General features: G+C 41.8%; 1 protein-coding gene across 1 annotated transcript in view; it reads left to right on the top strand.

The window, feature by feature from the left end:
* The first annotated feature begins 9,146 nt into the window (after window positions 1-9,146).
* The window catches only part of GABBR2 (gamma-aminobutyric acid type B receptor subunit 2), a 426,007-nt gene continuing 414,431 nt past the window's right edge, over window positions 9,147-20,722 (top strand). The window contains 1 exon segment of the mRNA XM_032220456.1: window positions 9,147-9,443. Within this exon segment, the coding sequence (XP_032076347.1) occupies window positions 9,147-9,443 (297 nt within the window).

Below are 20,722 nucleotides of genomic sequence, written 5' to 3'. Positions count from 1 at the left end.
ACCAAGTGCGAAATTTCCAGTCCTTTCTTTGCAAGTTCGTATCCACAGTTCATCTTCTTCAAAATGATTGTCAGTGGTAGCATTGAGAGTATAAAAAGTAGGGGTGAAAGGGAATCGCCCTGGAAAATGCCTCATTTAATTTCAACTTCACCCAGTTCTTCTTCATTAGCTATAAGCTTCGTTTTCCAGAGGTTCATCGAAGTTTCCATGAATTTTTGTATGTTGCTGTTGATGCCAAAGATTTTCAGGCATTTCTTGATCCAGCCATATGGGGAACTGAATCAAACACTTTCTTATAGTCTATCCAAGCCATGAACAGGTTGGTTCCTCTTTTCTTTGAATTCTTTAGGATTAGCTTGTCAATCAGCAGTTGGTCCTTTGTTCCTCTTGAATTTTTGCAGCATCCTTTCTGTTTTACAGGAAGCAAATTATTTCTTTTCAAGTATCCATAAATTTGGTTTGCAATCATACCAGTAAGGAGCTTGTATGTTGTTGGCAAACAGGTGATTGGCCTATAGTTTCCAGGGTCCTTTCCTTTTTCTTTAACTTTTTGGATCAAAAATGTCCTTCAGTTGTCATCCATTCATCATTTTCAGGTGTTTTTAAATCTGGTTCATTTGGGCTGCCAATCTTTTGTGCACACTTGCAAATTGAAGTTGAGTGACCGTTGAAAAAGAAATTGTGTGTTGTCCCGATTGTAACTGGAGCCCTTGGAGCAATACCTAAAGGGCAACCTCGCTATTCGTAAATTCTAAATTTATCAGAATTGAACATTCTGATTCTACAAAAAACCCTACTTGGAACAGCTTATATCCTTCAACGTTACCTTAACAGTTCCTAGGTTCTTGGTTAGGACTTGAGCTGTTGAGCTACCAACCAGCCCCAAAGGCTGTGAATCTCACCAAAGATTAACCAGGCAACAACAACAACAAATTAAAAAATGATTGACAAATGACCTTGGTCAAACTTTTTGTTTATAAAAGTTTGAGTTATGACTATGAGCTTAGAAAGTATTGCTCAACTCCCAGCCACCAGACTTACGCGCACTCCAGATGGCCATTCCTTGTGAGAAACTGAGGTTTTGCAGTTGGCTTATAATTGCAAAACCTCATTTTCTGAGGTTTACTCATAAGAAATGGCCATCTGGAGGGTGCATGGGCTATCTCAATCTCTCCTTTCTGCAGAGAGATTTTGCTGGCTAGGATCCATCATCCAGTCACTGATTTCTGCTGAAATACTGCCCTGTTTCAGCAGGACCTGGCTCTCCATGGTGCTCTTCAGAAATCTGAATAGCTACTTTATGTCAATTGGTTTGTACTGATGTTTTGAGGATTTTCAACAACTACATAATTCTCTCTGCCCAATACGTATAAATGGCAAGATAATCAACTTAAGAATGATTTGAATATGGGTTAGGCATTTTAACTGTCTGAAAGAAGCCGCTTATTTTAGACTGAGTTTGTTTCTAAAATAAATTAACTGAAATTATATCCAAAATTGAAAAATATTGTAAAAGTTGAAATTAGGAATTTTTATAATTTATTGAATAAAGAGTTACTGCATCTAATAATGACAACAAAAGAATCCCAAGTTTTTCGAAACAATGATGTTTGTTTCTTTGGACTTGAAATTAAAGTTAAATGCATGCATCGCAGAACACAAGAACGCAGTAAGAAAAAAAGAAAAATCTTCCTCCCTTTTCCAGCACTATAAAGCTACAGGACATAAAATTAATTTTGAAGGAACCAGGTTAATCTCCAAAACTGAAGACTTCAACAAGAGAATAATTAGGGAAGCTATAGAAATAAACACCCCCACAACATGAATAAACGTGATGATACCTCCCGCCTACCAGACATCTGGAAACCAGCCCTAGTTAACAAACAAGCCCCACTCACCACCCAGGCCATTACAACACAAAACAACAGACACACAGCCAGCACCAATCAGCACCAATCTACCATTCATGATACAGCCACACATCCAATCAATCCACTTACTGAAACAAAGCCAGCACTCCACCCCCCCCCCACCAAGATTTATAGAAAGATGGCAGCTCCAACCACACTTTAAGCCCAAAACACCAGCCTGACATACATACATTTATGTATGTGTGAGTTAGGGACGTGCACGCAAGGGAGGCAGGGGAGGCAGAGCCTCACCACTGTCATCATGAAAAGAAAAAAAAATGTAAAAGGAAAAAGGCTGAGCTAGTTGCTGCCAGAGACACACTGGATGACTCTGCTTAGTGCTTAACTGTTTAAAAAAGCCTCTAAAAAAACGCCCTCTACAGGCGGAGGAGGGAGAACCACATGCCTCATCTAGTCTGACTTTATGATCACTTGAGCAGAGTTAAGCAAGGGTTAAAAGCCGAAAAATTCCTGATGTCTCTATCTATCTATCATCTATCATCTATCATCTATCATCTATCATCTATCATCTATCAATCTATCAATCTATCTATCTATCTATCTATCTATCTATCTATCTATCTATCATCTATCATCTATCTATCTATCTATCTATCATCTATCTATCTATCTATCTATCTATCTATCTATCTATCTATCTATCTATCTATCTATCTATCTATCTATCATCTATCATCTATCTATCTATCTATCTATCTATCATCTATCATCTATCTATCTATCTATCTATCTATCTATCTATCTATCATCTATCATCTATCATCTATCATCTATCTATCTATCTATCTATCTATCTATCTATCTATCTATCTATCATCTATCTATCTATCTATCAATCTATCTATCTATCTATCTATCTATCATCTATCATCTATCTATTTATCTATCTATCTATCTATCATCTATCATCTATCTATCTATCATCTATCATCTATCATCTATCTATCTATCTATCTATCTATCTATCTATCTATCTATCTATCTATCTATCATCTATCTATCTATCTATCTATCTATCTATCTATCATCTATCATCTATCTATCTATCTATCTATCTATCTATCATCTATCTATCTATCTATCTATCTATCTATCTATCTATCCATCCATCCATCCATCCATCTATCTATACACACACACACACACACACACACACACACACAAAACTGTACACCATATACATACATACATACATACATACATACATACATACATACATACATACATACATATCAGCAGATGTCTGGGTAAATTTTTCCAAGTTAAAAGATTATTTCCAAGTGGCCTTTGGATACTGGCTGGGTCCAGAGGGAGGAGTCCCCCTCACTGAGATGTGCCCAGAGGGTTTACAGGTGCTTCATCAGCCACGATCCCAGAGAAGGGGTGGGGGAGTGGCTATCGTTATCCGAAGGTCTCTAGTTCCTCGTAGGATCCCTGCTCCGGAGCTTGTCGGGTGTGAGTCCTTGCTGGTGAAGTTGGACCTTGGGGGTCAAGTGGGCTTGTTGTTAACAGCATCACAACAGCCCTCCTCTCGCTCCTCAAGTCAGTAGCCGAGCTGGCAGTTGAGTTCCCCAGGCTTATGGTGCTGGGGGATTTCAATTTGCCTTCGCTCAGCGGGTACTCTGATGGAGCGCAGGAGTTCATGGCTTCCATGACAGCCATGGACTTGACCCAAGTAATTCGGGGCCTGACTCACTCAGCGGGTCACACGCTCGACCTCGTATTCCTCTCGGAGCAGTCCCTCGGGAATAGGGCGGCATACAAGTATAATAAACATAAACATACTTGCTTATTTATTTATAAAGTCTATAGACCTGCTGCCTTACCACAGGGTAACTCAGGGCAGCTATTAAATTGTATTTATAATTACTACTACCTGATAGTAAAGCAAGATTTGCTTCTCTTTGTTGTCTTAAGACAAAGATATTATTATTTTTAAATATCAGTAAACATAAAACTAACCACTACAGTTTTATGGGGAGTAACTGGGAGTGCTGGAATTGTGGACATTAAGTGAAGCAGTCAAGTGACATTTTGCTTAATAACCACTTTGCTTCACAACTGTCCCAATTGTGACAGTAAATTGAGGATTACGTGTAACATTAAGAATCCGAGAAATATAATGCTGTTCAATCACCATTCTTAGAATTGATAGTGAATTATCAAAATTAAGATTGATTTTAAGTGCTCAATAAATAACAGAGTAATAGAGTTCACGGGAGTCCTTGGAGAACTCCTACTGCCCTGCTCAGGCAGAGAAACTGCCAACTGCAAAGCCATACCATTTTTAGACAAACAATTGTCCAATCTCTTCTTCAAAACCTTGTTTTGTAGCACCCACACCTTCTGGAGTCCAGTTGTTCCTCTGATTATTTATTCTGTCAGAAAATTTCTAGATTGGCCCTCTCCTTGTTTCCATCCATTGTTTCTTGTCTTGCCTTCAGGTGGTTTGGAGAATAGCATGTACATAATTATGGATAACACAAACTGTGTGGTAGTAGCTTTCTCTTACATGATTGTATATGATTGGTATATAGAATGTGTGCCTGGGATTCACAATAAATGCTAGCAGAATTTTGGTGATGCCTAAAGAACGGTTCTTCACGATTTGTTCCTCCCTGAAAAACTACTCTGAAGGGATTAAATTTAACACAGTTTCTTGTTCTGAAAGTTATGTTTTGTTCATTGCCATTCCTTCTTGTTGTCAACATTGTCAACATATAGACTGTGTGTGTGTATTCAGTGCTGTGTAATGTACTGAATTTTCCATTTCAATGTTTAATTGTATTCCAATTTTTCTCTTGCTTTATATTACTTTGCTCTTACAACTCTACTTTTTAAAAAAACAAAACATTTAATCTTATTTGTTGAAAACAGTTTATTATTTTCCATGGCTTATCTTCTAATTCTTGTTGGGTTCATTATATGTGTAGACATTTGTAATGCTATCAGACAAACAATGACATAATACTAAAGCAAGAATACATTTATAATGCTCTTTAAAGATCTTTGGAAATACATCAAAAATTGCGAGTCAACTTGCATTCATAAGCAGTAGCATTATAAATAAAGAATGAGGTTCATTACTAATAATCCACTTGCAAAGTCTTATTGCTGGAGATGGATTCTCTGTAAAGACATAGCAGCAAACTATAAAAGGAAGAGACTTTTCTGGAACATGCATGCTGATAATCTTTGTTCATGAAACACCCTTTAATATTTGACAAAGATGGGTATTATTGTTAGAATGAAATACACTTTTAATGAAGGAGGCTCCAGTTCATAAAAACATTTACCCAACAAATGTCTTAATCTTCAAGGTGACCCAGAATTCCACATTGTTTTTTAATGAATGGGCTTCATTCTTTAAAAAAGACAAGAAATCTTGTAGCATCTTAACAATGAACAATTCATTAATTGCAACAACTTTTTTTTGCTGCATCAGATAAAGGCTTATTGCTATCAACATGTGAACTTTCTTTTGGCTAAACTGAAAAGCTGCTACTGAAATTGCACTCTGCTGTGCTCTTACTTAAAACTGCACTCTGCTGTGCTAATTTCAAATACGTAAATACATGGTTTACTGAAAATGCATTTTTATTCATGCAACATGATTTAAATATACAATTACACAATACAGTCGACTATCAAGGACCTACCGGTAGTTTCAGAATATTTCTACTTACAATTCGTAACATCAATCAATATGTTGTTTCTGTTAAAGAAAAAACATTTCTGGCACAAACCGTTTTTACAGATTCACATTTCATATTGCTACCTACGTTTTCTATCCTTGATAATTTGAATACTGTTTTGGTGACTGGTGACTGTTTTGCTGTCAAGTAATCCTGCATCCGACACAATTTATAACATTAGCTCTCCATTTTAAAAATGCTCCAAGTTAGATTCAGACTTTTTTGCCCTGATCTACTTGGTTTCTTATACATATGTATATACCAACCCACACACATATAGAGAGAAAGAGAGACAGAGACAAACAGAGAGAGAGAGAGAGAGAGAGAGAGAGAGAGAGAGAGACAGAGACAGAGACAGAGACAGAGACAGAGACAGAGACAGAGACAGAGACAAATAGAGAGAGAGAGAGAGCCCACCAGGAAACTGGGGAATGTAATATATTTTAATAGAGAATTTTAATAGAGAAAATTGACATAAAAATAAACAGCATTAGAGAAGCCAAGCTGTCTGAAAAATAAAAATGTTTGAACCACAAACAATGTAGTTACCACATGCACGGCTAAAAAGAGATCCAGGTGTTAGTTATACACGGTATCCAACTAACATGGAAAGCATGAGTTTGCTCTTTAATGACATTGATATTTTTGCAAATGGGGGAGCGCCTTTTTAAGCCATGGGGTATGGCGAAAAGGGCTAAGGTTTGAAATTATGTGTAGGTATTGTGTGCATCTTCCTAAGGTAGCTATTCGAATTATTGGATGTTTTCTGCCAACGGATGCATCCTTGTGTCAAATTTATTCTACTGGCTCAAGTTGTTTGTGAACTGTAGATGGGCTTGTTTTCTCTATGTGGGACAACAGCACAGCTTGTTTGTTGGCTCATCACAGACTTTGGTAAAGTTGTTTTAAAAAAAAAGAAAAGAAAAGTGGCGACTGAGTCATAGATCTCAGTACGCAGATGGTGTACAGAGCAGGGCTTACTAGGATTCAAGTTACATATGTCTTCTGTGGCACATAACCAAGGATCTTAAACATCGTGACCCGTCAAAACCGCGATCCACAAAAGCGCGATCGACGAAAGCGCGCATTTGACGTCATCACAGCGCGACGAAAAAAATTAAAAATTGAAATAAAAATTAAATTAAAGCAAGCCGATTCACATAAAGGTAAGGGTTAGGTTTAGGCTTAGGGTTAGGTTAAGGGTTAGGGTTAGGTTTAGAGCGTTAGGGTTACGTTTAGCGTTAGGTTAAGGGTTAGCGTTAGGTTTAGCGTTACGTTAACGGTTAGGTTTAGGGTTAGATTTAGGGTTAGGTTAAGGGTTAGGTTTAGGATTAGGTTTAGGGTTAGGTTTGGGGGGGTTAGGGTAAGGTTTTCGCTTTATTTTTACATTTTTCGATCACAGCGCGATTTTGTCGTCCGCGGTTTTGTGGTGGAACCCTTAAACATAGTATAGAACAGTGTTTCTCAACCTTGGCAACTTAAAGATGTCTGGATTTCAACTCCCAGAATTCCCCAGCCAGTGAATTCTGGGAGTTGAAGTCCGGACATCTTCAAGTTGCCAAGGTTGAGAAACACTGGTATAGAAGACACAAATACGCTTTTTCTGCAGGAATTTTCAGCTTCAGTCTTTGCCGTTATTTTAAATTCTGGAAGCGCCTACTTACCTAAAGAGAGTCCAAACCTTTTGCGTTTCACAGCATTTCTCTCACTGGACCGGAAGGACTGAAAGCTTGTAGGCTATTTCGTAAGCTTTGATTGTACCTAAAAGTACAATTGAAATACATGCAAGTCTCCAGTGACATAAGTTGTAGAGCTCTTCGTGCCCAACTCAAATCTAATCAGGAATGTGTGATCTGACCAGCTGGGTGAAGCTCACCAACACACGCCCAAGCTCCGTTTACCTGGGGTTTGACTCCCTGCCCTTCCCGAACAAAAGAAAAGGAGGCGGAAAGGACCACCAAACCCCCGGACAGACCCCCAAATACGTACCCCGGGTTGCAATCGGAGGCTTCAGCAGTGCCAAGCTAGGCAGCCAACAGGCAGCTTCACACTTTCGCGTCCTTGGCATCCCCCTGTCTGAGCCGAGGTGGCGCAGTGGTTAAATGCAGCACTGCAGGCTACTGCTAGATCAGCAGTTCAGCGGTTCAAATCTCACCGGCTCAGAGTTGACTCAGCCTTCCATCCTTCCGAGGTGGGTAAAATGAGGACCCGGATTGTTGGGGGCAATATGCTGACTCTCTGTAAACCGCTCAGAGAGGGCTGAAAGCCCTATGAAGCGGTATATAAGTCTACTGCTATTGTTATTGCTATTGCTGTCTTCCCGCGGACGCCAAGGAGCCACCGGTCTTGCCAAGGGCTCCCGACAAGATAAGAGAGAGAACCTTTTTTCAATGCGTGTGGCATTGAATTGCCCCTCGGCGCCTGCCCTTTTAACTTAAAGGGAATCGTCCGAGCGTGCCTGGGCGCGCGCGAGCGAGCGCGGGCGCGCGCCTGCGAGTCAAGAAGGGAGGGCATTTCAGCACAGAAAACGCTTCGAGGAAAGGGAGCCGAGGCAGTCGCGCTCCCCCCCCCACACCCCTCCGCCGAACCTTTCCTTACGGTCTCCACCCCCCCCCCACACACACACCCCACCTCCACGCCGTCCTCTCTCCCTCCAATAACCCCCCACCCCCCCACTCCCGCCTTCCAATGGGCTATTGGACGTGCCCAAACCCTGCACCTCCCGCGTCTCGTGTCGGTGTCGTCTCCTCGGTGGTGGAGCGTAGGAACGCGTTCCCAAGTAGGAGCAGCGGCGGCACCACCAGCAGCAGCAGCAGCGGTGGCAGCAAGGGAAGGAGCCGTGCCTCGGCTACGAAAGGCGGACCCAGGCGAGCGAGCGAAGCCAAGTGACAGCGCAGTCCGCGAAGGGACTCCGGCTTCCCCTATTCCGGAGCTTGCCGCGCCTGCCTCCGTTTCCTTCTCCGCCGGTTGTGCGCGCCGCTTGTGCGCGCCGTGTGCGGTGTGGCGCGGTGTCTGTTTGCAGCAACGGCCGCGGCGGCGGGAGCACAGCAGCCACCAACACGGCGTCGGGAAGGCTCCGGGGGAATGCGGCAGTAGCCTCGCCAAGCCTGGAAGAGCGAAGCTTTCCCCATCACCACCACCACCACCACCTCTCCCACCCCCCGATGTTCCCCTCGGGGGTCCTGGCTTTTACGCGCCGGCTTGGGATCCTGCGCCAAGGAGCCTGAGGGCGCCCCGGCCCAGCCTGGCTGTGGTTGAGTGAGGGGCTGAGAAGGTGCTCTGGTTCTTGTTGGACTGGGGGGTGGGAGGAAGTGGGTGGCGGCGGCGGCTGCTGCTGCTGCTTCGCCGCCGCTCCCGCTGCTGCTTTTTCAGCGTGGTTCCCTTTTAGCCACCCCGCGGAAAGAGCAGGCGCCATTGCCGGGAGGATCGAACCGAGGGGGCCGCAGCGCGCGCGCGCCCCTTCCCCTCTCTTCGGCGGAGGGCAGCGGGGGCCCCGGTCCTGCTCTCTCCCCCCCGCAGGATGCCTGCCTTGCCCTGGCGGCCGAGCGCGGCCATCCCTTCCGCCTGGCTTCTCCTCCTGCCGCTGTTCTCCCAGGCTTGGGCGCGGAGCAACTCTCGGGGACTGTCCCCCAACGCCGCTTCTTCCCCTACCACGACCCCCATCGCCATCATGGGCTTAATGCCGCTCAGCGACTCGGTGGAGAAGGGCAAGATCGGCCGGGGGGTCCTGCCGGCGATGCAATTGGCGATGGAGCAGATCCTCAACGAGTCGCTGCTCAACCCTTACTCTCTGGACCTGCGCTACTACGACACGGAGGTGAGCGAGGGGAAGGCAAGCTCGCTGGGTGGTCAGCAGCCGGGCGCCTTTCGGCATTGGATGGGGAGGGAAACGTCGCTGTCCTTGGTTCTGAAATCGGGCTGGGGCCGATGGGACGCCGGTCTGTGCTGGTGGGTCTTTGCCACTTGGCTTCTCCAAAGCCGCTTCGTAGGGCAGCAGTTGGCTTGGGTCCCGGAGACAAAATCCCGAGGCTTGTTAAGAGGGAAAGAGAAAGGAACCACGGAGAGGCTCCCAGTTGTTCCAAACGGATCTCCCCAGCGTGTTGTTAGGACCATCTGCTGCTGCAACGGCGCTCGGCCGCCAAGGGGAATATTGCGTGAAGCAGAAAAGTCATTGGGAAACGAACCCCGGTCGCTTTAGAGGGAGTCACTTCAGGTTTTGTTTGCACTCTTGCCTCCGGCTCTCCCCCCCTCCACGCGCGCGCGTTTAGTGACTGCAATTTAGCATTTACGGCTCCCCCCACCCCCCAAAACCGTATCTTTCTGGCCCAGCAGCATCGACTATAAACCTGCATCTTTAGCGAGATTGAGAAAGCGCCGCCCGTTATTTAAGCAACAGAGACGCGTCAGGGATTTGTGGTTGGTGAGCTTGGAGCAGGCGCTTGGGCCACCTGCAATAACGGGGGGTGAGCTGCAGGCTTTGGCGTACTTGGAGCGCCACTTGATGCTGTCTGTGAACTCCTGAAGGGCGAGAAGGGAAGCTAGTCGGATCTCTAGGGCTTTCAAGGCGGGAGGAAAGCGGGACCGACAGAGAGGGGGGACGGACGAGGGAGAAGGTTTGCCCATCTTTCCTAAAAGGCGTGTGCCAAAGTGTACAAGAGGAAGAGGAGGAGGAGGAGGAGAGAAGATGCTGGCTTTTCCGGCTTCTCAGAGCAATCGCATCCACTACCCTCCTTGGACGCGATGCCTTTTTGGCGGCATCCATCGTTCCTTGTCCTCCAGCCGCACAAATAAGGTGACGGCAGGTGCATTATTTCTAGCTCGGCACACAGGATGCAGAGAACACGGAGTGGGCCAGAAGGAAAGTAGCGAGACTTATGGGGGCAGCTGAAATATTTAGTCGTGAATTCTATTCGGCTCAAGACCCGAAAGAGTTAATCCTGCAGCTTTTCTCTTCGTAGTATGCCTGCCATGCATAATCTTCTTGTAAAATGCTGGTTTTTCACATCCGTGCCCTTAGAGAGTGGGAGAGAAAGCCGAGGGCTGCAGACCGTGCAGAATCCATAGTAGGCAGGTTCTTAGGTTATTCAGTGTTGTTGTGGGATTGACCAAATGAAGTGCGATCATTGGGTGGCTTCCCCCCCCCCCAACTGCAAACATAGGAGGCTGATTGTTTTCTGAGAACGTCTTTGCGGCAAATAAATGTTGATTCGATGTTGGGCCTTGCCTGAAGGGGGCAGCATTTTCTTATATAATGCTTGGGTTTGATGCTTTCTATCAAGATACCCCCCCCCCCTAAGAAGTTCCCGAGCAATTTCAAGGTTCTAACTCTTCTTGAGTGATACCAAATAAGCTTATCTTATTCTTATGGGTTGTTTATAAACATTATACATGTTGGAAGCTCGTTTTCTCTCCAGTTAACCATTAAAGGGAGAGTTACGCTCTTCAATTGCCATGACTTTTGAATAGGGAAAGGTGGTATATGGGTAATGATGAATTGGATAATGATGATTTGTAGGAATGGCCATGGTCCTTATTTTTTGTGTAGCATAGAACATTTGCCAGCAAATCATCTCCGTCCCCATTTGAACAAATGACTTGGAAAGGAAATTACACAGATTAAAAACGAGCTAGGCAGATGTTTAACATTTTTCTATTCATATCAAATTTGGAAAAAGCTTTACTGAAAAGCTTTGAACTGTGTATAATATCCATGTTCATCTGAAGTTCAAATAAACAGCTGTGAGATTTTCCTGAGGTTACATTCACAACACTATGTTTTTAATCTTCATTTGGAAAATGGGATTTTTAGCAAAGTGAGAGTAAAACCAATTCCTATGCATCACTTGATAACTTCAGTGTCAAATTACAGTCAGTATGCATGAATACATACAAGAGAGAACCCTGCAGATGGACCTTTTATTAACATCACATCAGATTATCTTCATTGTACACTGTAAGGTTTTTAGTATCATGTTTCACACACTCTCAACTATATGCTGAAATGCACAAATAAACTAGGATACGGATAATGATGATTTTAAACTAGCATAGGAAGAGCTATCATTGATCTTTGAACAGCTCCCTAGGGTTACATTTAATAATAATATTTTAAATATTAATCTTCCAGTTTTATCTATATGTAGTTATGTAAGACTAGTTAACATTGAAAGCAGCGAGACATAAAGACAACGTTTGCAGCTTTGGATGCAAATCCAAGAAAGGTTATATTGTGAACTGTCATTGTTTAATATTTTGGGGAAGAAATAACATAAAGCAAGAACTTCTGAATTGTTTCATACATTCCTGATTTTTTAAATAGTAAATTCATGTTATTGATAGGAAAGAAAATCAGAAATCATGTTATGCAGATATTCAAAAAAAGGAAGCATACATTTTCTGGTTAAACAGGTATTGAGTTGATAAATGTAGTTATTGAAAGCTCCATTCCCACATGAAATAATGCTCTATTTAAATCTAGTTGCGATATAGGAAATTGTGAACTATATTTAGCTTTGAAGAACACATAAATTTTAATCTTAGCTTATGGATATGGTGACACATTATGATTGATAGAGGGTTGGTCTTCATTCAGTTGGCTCTGACTTCAAACTAGTGACACCATGTCATCTTATGCGAGCTTTGTAGAGATTCTTACATAATTTTCTTCTTTATATTGATTTTGTTTCAAGGTGAGAATCCATTTAGATATAAACAGAAGGAAAAATGACATGATAGAAGAAATAACCTTTTGGTGTTTTGGACCACTTAGCATGAAGGAACGGTTACTTCTGAACTCTGTTTCTAACCTAATACTATTTGTGAGCTATTATCCATATATACAGTATGTTTGGTTACTTTAAATATAATGAATAAATAATTATTTAGGCTGGGTGCTTAATATTTAACTATCAATACTGCAAATCTATAGCTAGAAATATTCATAAACCGTATCATACGTTATACTTTATTTTTTTCTATCTTTTTTTGAGGGGGGGCATGGCATTCACAGAATCAGAAATTATTTCTTCAAGGAGAAAGGGCAGGGAGGAGAGAAAGAAATTGTATTCTATGCTGTGGGGTTCCTATAAACGAGACATTTCAAGGTTATTTTGTGCAGAAATGGCAGAGCTATAGGAATATGGAGCAGTTGTAAACACGAAAAGCACAAATGACCTGACCTTGGTGCTACTTTATTCCTATAAGCAAATTGGAATCTATAGCACACATCCTTTAGAACAGTGTTTCTCAACCTTGGCAACTTGAAGATGTCTGGACTTCAACTCCAGACATCTTCAAGTTGCTAAGGTTGAGAAACACTGCTTTAGAAGCAGTGTTTCTCAACCTCAGCAATTCTGGGAGCTGAAGTTCACACATCTTAAATGTTCACACATCTTAAATCTTAAATGCTAAGGTTGAAAAACTGCTTTAGACTTAAAAAAAAGAGATAATTCTACTTAGTTGTATTGTAATAATAATTTCTGTTCAAGAGAAGGCTGTTGGCAGCTTCAATGATCTTCTAGGAAGTTAATGTTTACATCTTTGGAATGTTCCTTGCAGTTTGCTCGCATCAAAATCATCCAGATAAGATTGTAGTTTCTAAAATGCTGAAACTAATGTTGGGAATGTTGGAATGTGTAGTACCAATGCATCAACCAGATGCTGGACTGTGGAAGATTGATCTAAAATATGACAGGAGGAAGTACAATAGATCTCGAGTTCTTTCCTCCCCGCTGTAAATGTTACCTTTCTAAGCTGTAACTAGATTCTCTAAGAAGTTTTGGGCCCAAAATGAGATTACTGATGCAGTTACTAGAACCTGGAAGTGAAAGGGATTTATGAAGCATCAGGCACAAGAGTGCAGAGCTATCAGTCCATTATAAGGTAGTTACCATTTCCACTGAGTTAAGAATATAGGAATGGGCTTAGTAATTGGATATTTTAGTAACATTATGGCCATCACATAGTTTTTTCCCCAAGGCAATATTATATTATCTCAACAATTATTTCAGCAGTGAAGTTAAATTTTGCCTCTGCAATGTAGGTGTTCTTCAGATGTGTGGATCAATAACTAGAATTCCCCAGTTAGTAAAGTCATTGTATAAATGTCCTGTATCAGACTGAAGGCATCCAGGCTGGGCAAGTCTGTGTCATTTCAGAGGTATAGTAGATAGAAATAAGCATAAGCAATATAGGTAGTGCTGGCAATTGCAGATTGGTGTTCAAGAAAATTGAGTGTTCAATCTATTTGTTGTCATTTACTGAGGGGGAAGATAAAAGGGGGAAAAAAGCTATTTCTCTCACCAGAAAATAGCAATAGCAATAGCAGTTAGACTTATATACCACTTCATAGGACTTCAGCCCTCTCTAAGTGGTTTACAGAGTCAGCATATTGCCCCCAACAACAATCCGGGTCCTTATTTTACCCACCTCGGAAGGATGGAAGGCTGAGTCAACCTTGAGCCGGTGAGATTTGAACAGCCGAACTGCAGAACTGCAGTCAGCTGAAGTGGCCGGCAGTGCTGCATTTAACCACTGCGCCACCTCGGCTCAATTCAATTTAAAGTAACTCAAAGGTTGCATTCCTACCTAAAGACTACTTACTATTATTTAATAATTTTGTGAAAAATTTGATTTGCCTAAACAGCACAGGATTGTTCTTGGAATCTTTTTTGTAGGAAATAAGATACAAGAGTATAAGATGTTCTAGCATTTTCTCTATTGTATTTAAATGGTAATATTTCAATTCATTAAAATTTTCAAATATTGATGTAATAGTTGTTTTTACGTATGAGACAGAGGTGGGTTCCTACCAGTTCACACCAGTTCGGTAGAACCGGCTCGTCAAATGTACCAAACCGGTTAGAAGAGGTTCCACCAGAAAGCAGCCCACACCTACAGAAGAGGTTCCAAAATTTTTTGAAACCCACCACTGATGCACACACACACACACACACACACACACACACACACACACACACACTCACACAGAGAGAGAAAGAGAAAGAAAGGAAGAAATAAATAAAGAAAAAAAGAAAAAAGAAAGAAAAAGTGGGAGAGATGAAAGATAAAAAGGAAAAAGGAACAGAGAGACAAAAAGAAGGAGAGAGAGAGAGAGAGAGAGAGAGAGAGAGAGAGAGAGAGTGAGAGAGAGAACACATGGCCGGCAAGCCACTCCCACCAGTTCACATGGCTGGCAAGCCACTCCCACAAAGGAGGCCACACCCACAGAGTAGGTTCGAATTTTTTTTGAATACATTTTATTTATTTCATTTTCATTTTCATTTTATACAATCACTTATATACTGTGCGTAAAAAAAAAAAAAAGAGAAAAAAAAACCCAACATGACACTTCATTCCCCCATACACCCTCTCTTCTCCCCCTCCAACTTTCATTTCACCCCTCCAGCATTCCCCTCTTCTACTTCCCCTCCCCCTCAGACATCTCCCCCTCCCTCCATCTCACCCTCCTTACATTCCCTCTCACTCCCTCTTTACTTCTCCCTCCTCTTTCCCTCTTCTCCTCGCTTTGGTGTATCCATACATTTCAGTTTGTTTTAAAAGAGAAAAAGAAAAAAAGAAAAAAGAAAAACGAGCCGCAGTATACAAGTGAATTCTTATTGTTCTAAGAATTGAAACTGTAATTCCACCCTCCACCCTCCCCCCTATAATCCCCCCTCCCTAACCCCCTTACGGCTTCGCAGGTCCCATACCCGGCATAATTCTTTAACAAGCATTTGAGTATAATAAGGCCAGCTAACTTTAAAATTAAAAAAATAAAATAAAAGTAAAGCCAAAGAAAAAAAAAAAAGAGAATAGTAAAAAATACAAAATAAAAAAACACACACACACACACAAAAAGAAAGGAGAAACAAGAAGGGTCAATAAACCCACTACATTAACACAGCTTCCCATTATCTGTAAATCTTAAACAATGTAGCTCATTCCAAATTTCGGTTATTTTACTACTTGCAGGGTTTCAAACTGTATTAGAGCCAGGTAAGTTGATCAATTAGGATTCCCCAACTAAAAGTCTCATTGCTTTGTCTATCTATTCAGACCTTTAATTTATCTCTTTTTTATCCGAATATCCAAACCTTTCTATAAAACCATTAAACTCAAGTACTTCTTTCATTTTTCATTTCCAACACCTCCCTTTCTATCCTTACCCACCTCCACATGTAAATTTTTTTACCTTCCACCCTGCCTTTATCCATATCCACATATATATTTTATCCGCATCCATTGCTCCTCCCATATTTACTCCACTTTCCTGAAGACTCTCCGACCAATCTTTCTTGACCTTATATTGAAATAGCAACTCAAACAAACATCAGCTTGCATTCTAGCCCCAGGTAGTCTAATTAAGCTTTCGCTACCCTTCCCTCTCCCACGCGCCTCCCAACTCCGTTCGTCCCAGACCACAACTCAAAAAGATCGCAATCTCCGCTCTCCTTGCCTAGGAAAATAATTCATGCGCAATTTGAGTTAGAGTTCAGACAAATCTTATATACAATATGTGTCCACAATCAGCAACGCTTCTTTCAGTCTCCATGTCTCATCATCGATATACAACTTTTCCATTTTATCCCAGACGGAAATCATAAAGCTTTAAGAACATCGCTAAGTCTTTATTCTTTAGTCTTCTGCCCTTCCGGAAGAGGAAAGCAACACCCTCCGCCTTGTAGCCACGTGTCTCGCTGTTTGTCTTCTCCTTCTCCTTGTCTCTCCCCAGGTCCGGATGAATCAGGAAGTCCCGCCTTCAGGGTCTCGTAGTAAAATTCTCGGGCTTCACAGACAGAATTAATGCGGTGTTTTTGGTTGCCAAATGTAACTGTAATACCAGCTGGGACTTCCCATTTGTATGGAATCTGAGAATTTCTGAGTTCTTCGGTTAAGAAAGCGTACTCTCTCCTTGATCTTAATATTTGAGATGGTAACTCTTTAAAAACAATCAAGTCCTGTCCATCAATTCTCAACCTCTTGCTGTAAAGCCTCTGTATTATCTCATTTCTGGATTCCCTTGTGGTAAAGTATATAATTATGTCCCTCGGAAGCTGTCGCTGTTTTGCTACCCACGAATTCTGGCGGTAAATTCTTTGAATCTGCCAATCAAAGTTAAATCCCGGACTTCCCACCAAGCGGCTGAAAGCCTCAAAGAAGATCTGTTTCAAATTCTCCTGTTGGTTTTCACGCAATCCTCTAACTCTTATGGCAAAGGCAGTCTTATTATAATTTATCATGACAAGTTGTTTTTGAGCATTTTCAATTTCCTGTTGTAACGTTTGAATTTTGGATATCAAATTAAGATTAGTTTCTTCCAAAAGTTCCAATTTGTCCTCCGTTTCAGCAATATAATCTGTCATGACTGTCATTACTCCGATCATATCCTTCTTTGCCTGAGCAATTTTAGCATCAAATTGATCATATAAATCCGATATCAGTTGATTAATTTCCTGTCTGAAATCATTAAGCGTTTTGAGAAGAAATTCTTGTGTTAACAAATCTCCCGTGGAGGGTGTAGGAGGCAAGGGTAGCGGCTTCATAGCAGTTTTTGGAGATATGTTATTAAGGAAGCGCTTCTGTTTAGATTTGGGAGCCATTCCAGAGTAATGGAGGGTAGGGCTGACTAAGTACGTCACATCAAACACAAAAGCTACGAGATCGCCATCTTGTGACGCAGCTAAAAAAGAAAGGGAGCCTTTTGCGAAATTGAAGCTGGTATTTTAGATAGTAATAGAAGAAATTCCTCAGGAATGGTCCCCGCCCGGATTGACTTTTAAATAGCTTAGCTTTGTCCTGGGGGGGGGGGCAATCTGCCTAGGGCTGCAAAAAAGGCAGCGCGGAAAACTGGCCGGAGTAAAGGCTCAGCTAATGTTGAACCTCTTCTCCATTCACAGCAAAAAAAGGCTATGAATTACAAAGAGATCCTAACGACTGACCTTCTCCCTGCCCCTTTCTGCCAGAAAGGGGAGATATCTATAGATCTTATAAGATATACGAACCAGAATCCTGACAGGAGCTTCATTGAGCTCCCGACGGCGGCAGGCTCCTCCCCCCGAAGCCGGTTCGAATTTTTTTTTGAAATCCACCTGTATGAGGCACCGGATTCATTTCAAGACTGGGAATTCTGTGACTTGTAGGAGAGCTTCAATAGATGGAGGGCCCACCTTGGACATAAGAATAGTGGTGATGTAGTGAGAATGCAATACTGCAGGCTAATTCTGCTCACTGCCGACTGCCAGCAATTCACGGTTGACTCAGCCTTCCCGTCTTTGGAGTTCAGTAAAATGAGGACCCAGATTGTTGGGGGCAATATGCTGACTCTGTAAATCACGTAGAGAGGGCTGTAAAGCACGATGAAGCGGTATATAAGTCTAAGTGACATTGCTATTTATACACTGACTAAGAGTAGACAACAGAAAAGCATTGCAAGTTATACTGAACTCTGGAAGTGAGATTCAAATTCTGGGTATCGAGGTTCAAATACATTTCTTAAAAAGATAAGTGGATGAAAGATGTTAACTATGCATAGGAAACCAGATGTAGTATCCTTTATCTAATAAGGAAATATTTACTTGGGATTATATCTATTTTGTTAATTTGGAATGCTAAAAGCTAACAAATTATATAGCCTTCTAAAATAAACTTTAGGGTTCAGTTGTATCATGGCAAACTGAAATTAAATATAACAATTTTTTTGTTTAGATTAGTATTCAATTTAATTCATGAATTAATACAATTCCATTCAAATTAAGCAATATATCTTTTTTAAATAAATAAAACAATAAATTTCTTATACTGAACTGTTTCGATGTGACAGTGAGAGGCTTTTGCAGAAAAATATCCACCTTATATTACTATCATTGTCTTTTATTTTTATTGACAAGGAATGTGACCACAACGTTTTTTGATCACTTCTGTATTGGCGTTATATTTTTTGCCAGTAACCAGCTGTTATCCAAAACATCCCACTACGTGCGTTCTGCTTATATTTTTTTTGTTCTTTTGATTCTGGATCAGTAATACAGTCTTATTTGTCCTGTATAGGGGATGAGGCATATGTTTTCCCTATGTATTGGGTGTTCATTTTGAGCAATTCTGGTATTGTTTACATATATTTTTATGAATCCCTACCAATTTCTATTCTGCATGGAATTGTTAATTATTGATTGTTGGGAGGGTAGCAAGTAGTTTAGGATGTGGGAATCAAATCTCCAATCTTGTATCATGCTCAGTGAGAAGTTCTGTGTGGTAACAAAAGAATTAAGAAGTTGGGGGGGGGGCAAGAGAATGTTATTTATTTATTTGTTCAATTATTACCTTTCCCTGTGAATTTGCCATCTGGAGTAACAGAGTTCCTTTCTTAACTCCTTGTCAGTGGATGAGAGCTTTGTGTGGGGTACAAACCAGTGGTGGGTTTCAAAAATTGTTCGAACCTACTCTGTGGGTGTGGCCTCCTTTGTGGGAGTGACTTGCCATCCATGTGACCGGATGGGAGTGGCTTGCTGCCCATGTGACCGGATATGAAGATGCCGACGACACTTGTCAGAACCACCTTAAATTACCTCACACACAGCACTGGCATGCATAAGAATATGATGTAAACTTGTTTTTTAAAAGGCATCTTTGGTTTGCGTTAAAACAACTTCAACACACGCAATGTTCTGATTGCACCACAAACGCAGTAGTCATCCTTACCTTTCACAGAGGCACTGAGTTTTACAAATATGAGCATGATAGTGTAGAATAATCATATCCAAGGACCAGGGGTGGGTTTCAAAAAATTTTGGAACCCCTTCTGTAGGTGTGGCCTGCTTTCCGGGTCCACTGGTGGAACCTCTTCTAACCGGTTCAGTAGATTTGACGAACCGGTTCTACCGAATAGGTGCGAACTGGTAGGAACCCACCTCTGGTACAAACCAGTGGTAGATTGCCAATTTTTTTACTACCAGTTTGGGCACGCTTGCGCAGAAGCGTCCGGGTGGGTGGGCAGAGCCTCCCATCACTCCTCCTACCAGTTTGCCCAATCTGGGCCGAACCAGGAGCCACCCATCTCTGGTACAAACCAAGTCAAATATAAAACAGATGAATAATCCAGAATTAAAACAAACCAGAATACATCAACTATTTTCAAACCAGCGAGATTTTTTATAAGAAAGAGGAACTGTCGCTTTATTGCCTATTGTAATGTGGTTCTGGGAGTTCAATAAATACAGGGACCTTTGAATTAGGACCAGTGATTTAGTGAACATTTGAAGTTGGGACAGGCATCCCCAAAAGGTAATTGCAACCCAGTTCTGAAGTTCTACTGGCTACTCCCTGTGGTACATACATGACTGCATTTTGGGAGTTTGACAACTGGCTCTCATTTATGGCTATTTGCATCTTCTTGTGATCAAATGACCATGATGTTTGACATTCTTGCTGAAAGGCAATGTTTACTTGGTTCCACCACAAAACCGCAGAGGACAAAATCGCGTTCGACGAAAGCGCGCATTTGACGTCATCACAGCGCGACGAAAACATCGCGCTGTGATCGAAAAATGTAAAAATAAAGCGAAAACCTTACCCTAACCCCCCCAAACCTAACCCTAAACCTAACCCTAAACCTAACCCTTAACCTAACCCTAAATCTAACCCTAAACGTAACCCTTAACCTAACGCTAAACCTAATGCTAACCCTTAACCTAACGCTAAACGTAACCCTAACGCTCTAACCCTAACCCTAACCCTTAACCTAACCCTAACCCTAACCCTAACCCTAACCCTAACCCTAACCCTAACCCTAACCCTAACCCTAACCCTAACCCTAACCCTAACCCTAACCCTAACCCTAACCCTAACCCTTACCTTTATGTGAATCGGCTTGCTTTAATTTTATTTTTATTTCAATTTTTATTTTTTTTCGTCGCGCTGTGATGACGTCAAATGCGCGCTTTCGTCGAGCAGGATTTTGTCCTCCGCGGTTTCGACGGGTCACGGTTTACTTCTGGTTTTCAATAAAAATGCTTCATAGCTTAATGGCCATGGTGTTTGCATAACAACTGCTCCTCAAAAGGTGGTAAAATTAGGTCTGTTATGCGATGATCTGCTTTA

Source organism: Thamnophis elegans, chromosome 6 (assembly GCF_009769535.1).
Source record: "Thamnophis elegans isolate rThaEle1 chromosome 6, rThaEle1.pri, whole genome shotgun sequence".
Lineage (NCBI taxonomy): Eukaryota > Metazoa > Chordata > Lepidosauria > Squamata > Colubridae > Thamnophis > Thamnophis elegans.
This window is presented reverse-complemented; position numbering and strand designations above follow the sequence as displayed.